Source organism: Schistocerca americana, chromosome 1 (assembly GCF_021461395.2).
Source record: "Schistocerca americana isolate TAMUIC-IGC-003095 chromosome 1, iqSchAmer2.1, whole genome shotgun sequence".
In the NCBI taxonomy this organism is placed as follows: Eukaryota; Metazoa; Arthropoda; class Insecta; order Orthoptera; family Acrididae; genus Schistocerca; species Schistocerca americana.
The window spans coordinates 1,158,650,958-1,158,662,595 of record NC_060119.1 but is presented as its reverse complement, the minus strand read 5'-3'; the positions used below and the strand labels follow the sequence as shown (position 1 = coordinate 1,158,662,595).

The 11,638-nt window shown below is 44.1% G+C and overlaps 1 protein-coding gene across 1 annotated transcript in view; it reads left to right on the top strand.

Moving 5' to 3' along the window:
- The first annotated feature begins 556 nt into the window (after window positions 1-556).
- Window positions 557-11,638, top strand: part of LOC124597680 (sialin-like) — a 93,083-nt gene continuing 82,001 nt past the window's right edge. Inside the window, exons 1-2 of the mRNA XM_047135953.1 lie at window positions 557-751; window positions 6,143-6,380. Of these exons, the coding sequence (XP_046991909.1) occupies window positions 557-751; window positions 6,143-6,380 (433 nt within the window). The remainder of the gene's footprint in view (window positions 752-6,142; window positions 6,381-11,638) is intronic.

Here is an 11,638-nt window from a genome sequence, read left to right as displayed (position 1 = left end):
AAAAATCGTAGAAGGAGGCCAATAGATGAATACACTAAGCAGATTCAGAAGGATGTAGGTTGCAGTAGTTACTCCTAGACGAAGAGGCTTGCTCAGGAGAGCTCACATGGAGAGCTGCATCAAACCAGTCTTTGAACTGAAGACCGCAACAACAACAGCGTGGGTTATTTCATCCAACTCCCGTCTAATACAAGTAATTAAATTTATACTGACATCTAAATAGCTGTAGTGGTACAATGTTTTCTGTTTTATGTCTGAGTACGGTCATTTTGGCAAAATTTAATTCTTCTGTAATTTAGAAGTATCTCTGACAGGGAGCTCGTCAGACATGTTGCCTGTCGCTACAGCAGCCGCCATCTGGTAGACTTTTCCCATTCAAGTTACAGATTCGGAATCGTGAACCAAATTTTAAGATGTCTAACAATTGGGATGTCTCTCAAGTGTCTGTCTTCTCCTTGGAGTGAAGAATGTAAGCTGTAGAGAAAATGCTGTGATCCGTGACGTCTGTGTCGCAGGTTGCTGGAAGACCCGGTACACCGTGGCTCTGCTGAGCCTCATGGGTCTGGCCATCAGCTTCATGACGCGCGTCAACATCTCTGTGGCCATCGTCGACATGGTCAACGAGACGGCGCTCGAAGAACGCGCTCTCAGATCCAGCGACGCCTTTCACTTCGGTGCGGCGGTCAGCAGTAGAGACGACCCAGATGTGTGTCCAGGAAGGCTGGTGCTGAAGAATCAAGCTGGTGGCAGGGTGAGTCATTCCAACCAGAGGGAACACACCTCTGGGTTTTACATTGTCGCTCCGCAACTCCACGTAACGTTCCTTAGGCTAACCTAGTCACTCAGACGTCGCAGTTTGGTGACTGATATTCTGATTGGTTCATTTGATACTGTGAAGTAAAGGGAGAGGAGGAGAATATGGAAACACCACAAACGCGACATAGACGAGTAACAACAATATAACTTAACAGTCTGGAGCTGCCGAGCAACCATATAACTACTATGTTGGTTAAAGCGAAAGTCTGCGACTGGCAAGCAATGTCGTAGCTTCTTTTCGTCGATTTTAGTCAAAAATCTGCAGTTGCTTAATGTCTTGGCAGCGTAAAATTTCGTGTAGAATAGTAAAGACGTAACCTCAAAGTGATCATGTTCCACGAACACTATTTGTTGGACAGCGTAATTTTAGCGATTTTAATGCAAGTTATATCGTGTGCACTGTGATTTCACATTTCTGATTATGCCACTGTGAAATTCAAATAAACATTGTGTTGCTAATTAATGCCCGGATTATTTATCTTCCGAACATTTCTGTAGGAAGAGATGTGCATCTCTTTAGCTGTCTGACTATGATCTGTCAAACTGGAAGTGGCCATCGACAGCGTTGTAATGCAAATAAAGTAGGGAAATCTATTGTAAAATTTATTTGTTGTGTGATCCACATCAGTTGGTAATATTCTTTACAGAATCAGTTTGCAGCATATTATTTCAGAACATCAAGATACAAGACTTCGAGATATGTGAAACCGAGTGCACCGACGGATGAGGGAAACTTCGAAAGTGCTGCATCGGTTCTGTATTTGCGTCCATTACTCGCACGAAGAGGAAATTGTATTCGTAAAACCTTCTATATCAGTAACAGCATTCTGACGAACTGATTGAGTGAATAAGGTGACGATATGAACAGCATGTACAAAGTACGTTCAAATGGCAAAAGTCACGGGATATTTCCTAATATCATGTCGGGCCTCCTTTTGCCAGACGGAGTTCAGCAACTTGACATGGCATGGACTCAACAAATCGCTGGAAGTCCCTTGCAGAAATATTGAGCCTTGCTGCCTCTATAGGCGTCCATAACGGCGAAAGCGTTGCCGGTGCAGGATTTTGTACACGAAATGGCCTCTCGATTGTGTCACAAGAATGTCCGATGGGATTCATGTCGGGCGATCTGGATAGCCAAATCATTCGCTCGAACTGTCCAGTGTTCCGGTGACATGGTGCATTGTCATACATAAAAATTCCACCATTGTTTGGGAACATGAAATCCTTCAATGGCTGCAGATGGTCTCCAAGCAGCCGAACATAACTACACTCATGCTAATAAATTAAGGATAATGCTGGTACATGGTGAAACAACGCTCTGGTGGGCGGTTTACGGGTTTAAATCACCTCGGGGTATGACAATGCGGTGCATTTGACCTGCGGTGGTTGCACGGTGGCGCTGGCAGCAGTCCACATACGCAGAGGTGTGTTGGTGCATGTCAGAGTACGGCGCAGCCAATAACTGTGCAGACGTTTTCAGACGTGCTAATGGTGACTGTGTGTTGAAAATGGCTCAAAGAACACACATTGATGAGGTTATGACGGGTAGAATACTAGGGCGACTGGAGACTGGTCTAACACAGCAGGTCGTAGCACAGGCCCTACGTGTGCCGCAAAGTGTGACCTCACGATTGTGGCAACGATTCCAGCAGACAGAAAACGTGTCCAGGAGCTACAGTATACAACGCCCACAGTATACAACACCACAAGAAGACCGATATCTCACTATCAGTGCTCGGAGACGGCCACGGAGTACTGCAGGTAGCCTTGCTCAGGACCTTACCGCAGCCACTGAAACAGTTGTCACCAGACACACACTCTACAGACGACTGAAGAGACATAGTTTATTCGCCCGGAGGCCTGCAAGGTGCATTGCACTGACCCCTGGTCACAGGAGAGCGCGTAAAGCCTGGTGCCAAGAACACAGTACATTGTCATTGGAACAGTGGTCCCAGGTTATGTTCACGGACGAGTCCATGTGTAGTCTGAACAGTGATTCTCGCCGGGTTTTCATCTGGCGTGAACCAGGAACCAGATACCAACCCCTTATTATCCTTGAAAGGGACCTGTATGGAGTTCGTGGTTTGATGGTGTGGGGTGGGATTATGATTGGTGCACGTACACCCCTGCATGTCTTTGACAGAGGAACTGTAACAGGTCAGGCGTATCAGGACGTCATTTTGCACCAGTATGTCCGCCTTTTCAGGGGTGCAGTGGGTCCCACCTTCCTCTTGATGGATGATAACGCACGGCCCCACCGAGCTGCCATCGTGGAGGAGTACCTTGAAACAGAAGATATCAGGCGAATGGAGTGGCTTGCCTGTTTTCCATTGAGCACTTGTGGGATGCTCTCGGTCGACGTATCGCTGCATGTCTACAAACCCTTAGGACAGTTCAGGAGCTCCGACAGTTACTGGTGCAAGAATGGGAGGCTACACCCCAGCAGCTGCTCGACCACCTGATCCAGAGCATGCCAACCCCTTGTGCGGCCTGTGCACGTGTGCATGGTGATCATATCCCATATTTATGTCGGGGTACATGGGCAAGAAACAGTGGCGCTTTGTAGCACATGTATTTCGTGACGGTTTTCTCAACTTATCACCAATACCGTGGACTTACAGATCTGTGTCGTGTGTGTTCCCCATGTCCCTGTGCTATTAGTGCCAGTTTTGTGTAGTGCCACGTTGTGTGGCACCACATTCTGCAATTATCCTTAATTTATGAGTATGAGTGTATTTTCAGTGAATGATCGGTTCAGTTGGGCCACAGGACCCAGTCCATTCCATGTAAACACAGCCCACACCATTACGGAGCCACGATCAACTTAACAGTGCCTTGTTGACGACTTGGGTTTATGTCTTCGTAGGGTCTGCGCCATACTCGAACCCTACCATGAGCTCTTACCAACGGAAATCGGGACTCATCTGAGCAGGACATGGTTTCCCAGTCGTCTAGGTCCAATCAATAATGTCACGAGCTCAGGAGAGACGGACATCTCCTGCCAGAGTACATTAACACCGAAGTTCGCCGCATTCTCCAAACGGATACATTCGCGGTACGTCTCACACTGATTTCTGCATTTCTTTAAGGGGAGTTGCTTGTCTGTTAGCACTGACAACTCTACGCAAATGGTGTTATTCTCGGTCACTAAGTGAAGGCCGTCGGGCACTACGATGTCAGTAATGAGAGGTAATGCCTTTAACTTAGTACCCTCGGCACACTCTTGACACTGTGGATTTTGTAATATTGAATCCCCCAACGATTTCCGAAATCGAATGTCCCATGCGTCTGCCTCCAACTACCATTCCTGGTTCAGAGTCTTTTCATTCCCGTCATGCGGACATAAACACATCGGAAACTTTCTCACATGAATCATGTGTTACTGAAATAGAGGATGACAGACTAAAGGCCGAAATACTAAATGTCTTTTTCCAAAGCTGTTTCACAGAGGAAGACTGCACTGTAGTTCCTTCTCTAGATTGTCGCACAGATGACAAAATGGTAGATATCAAAATAGACGACAGAGGGATAGAGAAACAATTAAAATTGCTCAAAAGAGGAAAGGCCGCTGGACCTGATGGGATACCAGTTCGATTTTACACAGTGTACGCGAAGGAACTTGCCCCCCCTTCTTGCAGCGGTGTACCGTAGGTCTCTAGAAGAGCGTAGCATTCCAAAGGATTGGAAAAGGGCACAGGTCATCCCCGTTTTCAAGAAGGGACGTTGAACAGATGTGCAGAGCTATAGAGCTATATCTCTAACGTCTATCAGTTGTAGAATTTTGGAATACGTATTGCGTTCGAGTATAATGACTTTTCTGGAGACTAGAAATCTACTCTGTAGGAATCAGCATGGGTTTCGAAAAAGACGGTCGTGTGAAACCCAGCTCGCGCTATTCGTCCACGAGACTCAGAGGGCCATAGACACGGGTTCCCATGTAGGTGCCGTGTTTCTTGACTTCCGAAAGGCGTTCGATAGTTCCCCACAGTCGTTTAATGAACAAAGTAAGAGCATATTGACTATTAGACCAATTGTGTGATTGGATTGAAGAGTTCCTAGATAACAGAACGCAGCATGTCATTCTCAGTGGAGAGAAGTCTTCTGAAGTAAGAGTGATTTCAGGTGTGCCGCAGGGGCGTGTCGTAGGACCGTTGCTATTCACAATATACATAAATGACCTTGTGGATGACATCGGAAGTTCACTGAGGCTTTTTGCGGATGATGCTGCGGTATATCGAGAGGTTGTAACAATGGAAAATTGTACTGAAATGCAGGTGGATCTGCAACGAATTGACGCATGGTGCAGGGAATGGCAATTGAATATCAATGTAGACAAGTGTAATGTGCTGCGAATACATAGAAAGGAAGATCCCTTATCATTTAGCTACAATATAGCACGTCAGCAACTGGAAGCAGTTAATTCCATAAATTATCTGGGAGTACGCATTAGGAGTGATTTAAAATGGAATGATCATGTAAAGTTGATCGTCGGTAAAGCAGATGTCAGACTGAGATTCATTGGAAGAATCCTAAGGAAATGCAATCCGAAAACAAAGGAAGTAGGTTACAGTACGCTTGTTCGCCCACTGCTTGAATACTGCTCAGCAGTGTGAGATCCGTACCAGATAGGGTTGATAGAAGAGATAGACAAGATCGAACGGAGAGCAGCGCGCTTCGTTACAGTATCATTTAGTAATCGCGAAAGCGTTATGGAGATGATAGATAAACACCAGTGTAAGACTCTGCAGGAGAGACGCTCAGTAGCTCGGTACGGGCTTTTGTTGAAGTTTCGAGAACATACCTTCACCGAAGAGTCCAGCAGTATATTGCTCCCTCCTACGTATATCTCGCGAAGAGACCATGAGGATAAAATCAGAGAGATTAGAGCCCACACAGAGGCATAGCGACAATCCTTCTTTCCACGAACAATACGAGACTGGAATAGAAGGGAGAACCGTTAGAGGTACTCAAGGTAAACTCCGCCACACACCGTCAGGTGGCTTGCGGAGTATGGATGTAGATGTAGATGAAGATCTGAGAACAAACGACAGCTCCGCCAATGCACTGCCCTCTTGTACTTTCTGTAAGAGTTACCACCGCCATCTGTATATGTGCCTGTAACTATTCCTGACTTGTGAGCTGTCAGTGTATAGAATGGGGCTATGTGGGTCTACCACAGGTGCTGCACGATAGAATTCTTGAAACAGATCAATGAAAACTCCTGCAAACTAATTCGAGAGAGTTGTAAAGCCGATAAGAAGGAAACAGAGCATCAGCTACGGAAAAGATCTCGCAGCTAAGGCTCGAGGTTGCACTGTTGCAGAACGGGGAGTTCGCGTGGGACAAGCAGAAGCAGGGGGAGATCCTGGCGGCGTTCTACTACGGCTACGCGGCGGGTCACATACCTGGTGGGCTTCTGGCTGACCGTTTCGGCGGCAGGATCGTCTTCGGGATCGGCATATTCCTCTCGTCCCTCCTCACCGTCCTCACACCGATTTCGGCGTGGACCGACGCCTATCTTCTGTTCGCCAACAGGATTGGACAAGGATTTACGCAGGCATGTATTACCCCTATTGACTTACGTGATCTATCTACATATACGAGGGTTGGAACTTTAATAGTGGCGCCGGCCGAAGTGGCCGAGCGGTTCTAGGCGCTACAATCTGGAACCGCGCGACCGCTACAGTCGCAGGTTCGAATCCTACCTCGAGCATGGATGTGTGTGATGTCCTTAGGTTAGTTAGGTTTAAGTAGTTCTAAGTTCTAGGGGACTGATGACCTCAGAAGTTAAGTCCCATAGTGCTCAGAGCCATTTTTTTTTTAAATTGTGGCAACTATTTATTTACAGCTCGTACAAAATAGATACGTGTTCCAAAGTTTTACTGACCTTCACAGAAGTCACCAGCATTGTGTATAACCCGCTGCCAGCGACGTGAAAGTCGTAGGATACACTTAGCAGTGCCAGTTGTGTTGACAGTTCGAGGTGCGCGGTCTATTGCCCTATGAATCTGTAGCAGTTCTGAATTGAATGCCGTGAAGGGTTTCCTTCAGTTTAGAAATCGAGTTTTTAACTCACGAGGGCTTAAGTCAGGGGAGTGCAGTAGGTGGTATAGAACTTAGCAGCCCATCAGTCAAACAAATCAGTAACAGCTTGCACTGTACGTCCTTGAGAATTGTCCCGCATAATGATGGTCAGGTCCTGCAGAAAGTGTCATCCCTTCTGTCTCTATGCTGTTCATATTTGGAACACAACCTACGACCAGCTTAGAGACAGAAGTGATGACACTTTCTGCAGGACCTGACCATCATTTTGCAGGACAATGCTCAAGCACGTACAGTGCAAGCTGTTACTGATTTGTCTGACTGATGGGGCTGCTAAGTGGTATACCCCCAACTGCACTCCCCTGACTTAAGCCCTCGTGAGTTCAACTCGATTTCTAAACTGAAGGAAACACTCACGGCGTTCGCTTCAGAACTGCTACAAATTCGTCGAGCAATAGACCACGCCGCTCGAACTGTCAACACAACTGGCACTGCTAAGAGCATCCTTCGACTTCCACATAGCTGGCAACGGGTTACACACAATGCTGGTGACTACTTTGAAGGTCAGCAAAACTTTGAAACACGTATCTATTCTGTACGAGCTGTAAATGAATAGTTGCCTCTATTAAAGTTCCAACACTCGTGTAAAGAAAAGTGTGTGTTTATTTGTTTCGATGTTTGTAAATGTACAGTTTTAAATCCAGTACTGTTGAAATTTTGCACACTTCACCTCAAAGACAAGAGGATGATCACTGTCTACGTAAGATTTCATAATCTGATTTGAAACATATATGTATGTAATATATAAAGGTGAAAAGTTGTTACCAGAAATCTCCAATGGTTCTTGGTCGATTTAATTCAGATGTATACACGATCCACTAATGAACATTTGGGAGGACATAGACCAATTATTATTTAATACTCACAATAAATAAATAAATATAATATAATATAAAAGAGAACCGTTGTTACCAAACATTTCTAAATGTGGTTGATCGAGTAATTCGTGCCCGTTTTAGTTCAAATTTCTATATTCACATGAAACAATGAAGAAAATTAGTGAAACCTTAATTGCTTACTAAAAGAACTACATCACTGTAAACTGTAACTCCCATCACGAGAGTAAATTTCAGTGACAGTACCCGTCTTGGAGATAGTACCACCAGGAGTCACTAGACCGCGTGACGAGCGAAAGATCGAACAGAACCCGAACTGTGATTTAAACTGTTCGAACAGTTCGAGTCGTGCTCAAACATAGCCATATTTGAAACAATGAAAACTGAGCTGAAACAAATGCACAATGAGATACCTAATGCAAAATGTAACAACAGATGGCGCAACTCATCGTCTTTTCACGCAGGTGAAGATGTACTCACTGGCCGCAATCCGTTTACACCCAGTGATTCAAATATACCCATCGATTTAATGCGATTGCAGTTTACCCTTGCGGCTTGCATTCGGTGTGAGTATGAACAAATTACAGGACCGATCACTTTGTGTGGCAGGTATTAAACATCCCGGGCAAAGCTGCGCACTGCTGGCGGTGATTAATATGAGACCTCTTCACACTGCCACTACCAGCATTGTGGGCGAAATGTTTTAATTCACATTCCGTAAATCAATATGAAGTTCAGTGGTGCAGAAGGTACCTACTTTACTTGTACTCACGATCCAAAAAGCATCTGACTCAGTGCAACAAAGTTTACTACCGTGTCTCCTACAGTTTGTCAAATGAAATTTATTACTGTATTGGATTCTTTGGTAGGGAAGTCGTAATGAGAAACCTTTGAAAGCCAAGAAATATGACCGTTTCTGCCGATCCTTCTGGAGAATGTTAGATTTAGATGTGTCGCCTGTCGACTAGAATCTGCAGGGGCGCCGTGATACTGGCAGAACATACACATCCTTGCAGCCAAAGAAAGCTCTTCCAATAATACTGGAAGCTCGTTTTCACGAAAGTAGAAATGACTTCAAGAAAATCACTTCAACTTTCTTGAAAACGAGCTTCCAGGTTCGAATAGTCCCATAGTGCTCAGAGCCATTTGAACCATTTTTGAACGTGACTATTTCTGCCGATCTTTCTTCCAGGGACTGTTAGGTTTAGATGATGTGTTAGCATGTCGACTACAATATGCAAGGGCCCCGTCATGTTGGAATAACGTATACGTTCTTGAAGCCAAACTAACTTCTTCCAACAATACTGGAAACTCGTTTTGAAGAATGTCTAGAAAACGGGACCCTGAAGACATTGCGATAGTACAACAGGCCCAAACAGCTGATTGTCTGTCATAATGCATCATACGCTTCTAGAGGGATATTCTTGAGAATGTGTCCACAGAAACATTTACAGTTTCGTCGGACGACCACTGTGAATTAACAACTACTACTGGTAGCGTCACAATTGAAAGTGGCTGCGTCAGTAAACAGTATTAGCGGGATTACTCGGAGATTAGCAATTGGGCAATGACAACATTCCATTCGTCTACTTTCATCCCATTTTGGAAGGTACTGAATCCGCTGTAAGTGATAAGGATAGACGCCGCACGTACGTAATGTCCGTCATACGCTTGGATGTGGAACACCGTTAACTGTAGAAGTTACAGTGGTGGAAATATTTATTACATCACCTCTTACAATTAACTATTTTTGTTACAATCATCCAACAACTGAGCTAAATTTGCCTGATTTCTCTTGATTTCTATCAGAAATGAATATACACAATAATTTTTGTCAATTTGTTTTTATTCTTAATTTTTGTTTCTATAAAAATGTTTGCTTGTTATAATTTAACACTTTCTTGAAAAATGAGTAAGTGGGTATGTCAGCTATTCTGTTTGCTATTCTGAAATATGAATACTAATCTTGAAAGCAACACTGCATATTAATGTTGTCACAACACTGATGGATTTTAGTGTTTTATTGCCTCATATGAATACACTGTTGGATTTAATACTTTGTTGCTCCACTGCGCGCCTTAATCATCGTGAAGGCATTGAAAGAATGAACTTTTTAATGTACTCCTCGCTCAATTCATGAAACCACACATGCTCAAGGGTCTCATACAGCTCCCGTTTATTCCGTGGCTTCTTTTTGGTGATAGCATTTCCCATGACCTTCCAACAGTTTTCAATAGGATTGAGATCAGGGTTGTTCCCAGGCCACTCCATTACTCGAATCCCATTTTGTCAAAGGAAAGATTTTACCTGAAATGTAGAAGTGCGTGATAAGAAAGTAATCTGCTTATGGTCTGAAGATAATAAACCTTTTTTAAACCATACATGTGGCTGGTAGCTGTTTTTTATATAAATTATAAACCTGAAGCACAACAGCCACGTTTTCTCAACATGTCAACTTTCGACAAAATAGCGAATCTGCTTCGTGTTTGGTACAAATATTTGTCATAGGATTCACCTTCAAAGTTCTATGGCAAGGAACGGAGTCATCCTGAAAAATGCAATTGGAAACATCTCCAAACTGATCTCTAATGGTTGGCATATGCTTCCTTTCAAGGATGCATATGTAGGCATCAGTGTTGACAGTGCTATTGATGAAGTCCAGACGACCTACTCCGTGACTGAAAATGTACCCCCAGACCATCTGTCCTTGTGGGTGTTTGACTGTATGTGTTATGCATGATGGCAAAAATTCTTCACCTTTTCTTCGACGCACGAACACTTTTCCATCTGAGGCATGCAGATTAAATTTGGACTCGTCTGAAAAGATTACTTTGTTCCACATCTCTGGGGTCCATGTCGCATGTGCCTTTGCCCATTGTAGTCGCTGTTGTATTATCTTTGTCAATAAAGGCTTCCTTCTAGGACGATGGGCTAAGAGTCCAGCCTCCAGTGTCTATTTCCTACAGTTCTACTGGTTACTGAGATGTCACAGATTTCTTCCCAGTCTCGCCTTAGTTCAGTTGATGACAGACGAATATCGTTGAGCGAAAGCCTTTTCAATACCCTGTCCTGTTTGGCAGTAGACGCCCGTTTTCGATCTCTTCCTTTCTCACGATCAACATTTCCTTTTTCCCTATATTTTTTCATTTACCTCGAAATCGTAGACTGATTAAATCCTGTCTTAGAGGTTGCCTCTCTGGTGCTGATACCAACAGACGAATAAGCAAGTATAGCAGCTTTCTTTTCTGGTGTTTATTCAACTGACCTGCACCTCTCCTCACTGCAAAGTCTCAACTCAAAATGGCAGCATAAACAATGGTTTCATTGTAAAGCCAAAAGACAACAAAGAGTTTTGTATTCTTGGAAAACATGCGTGAAGTCAAATTATTAAGGCAAGAATATGTCAACAAAGTTCATCAACAATGGGACTGGTATAAGCCGAAGCAAACTGCAGCAAAAGTCAAAAATACGAATTAATTCATGGTGATGCAATAAATATTTCCACCACTGTATGTGTGTGCTTGTCGAAGTAACGCGTTCTGCCAAGTGAACAATCTTTCCTATTTCAACCACACTCCGCTCATTTGGACGTCCAGACGATATATGACTGTTGTACGCTGCACCAGTTTCACTGGTACTCTGCGGTAGGAAATCATCTGCCGTAATCTTTACGGCAGTGACTACCAGCAGCACCCTTTCCATTCCAAAACCCTCACACAAATACCATATGGGCATATTCGGCATTTATAAATACGTGCGGCATGCTTAAGCGATGTAGTTGAGCTGACTAACAAATAACGATTATAGTTGGAAAATTCAATAATGTAATCCCAAGTACAACTTCAGGACTTGACGTTTACTGCAAAAATGACAATCCCCAA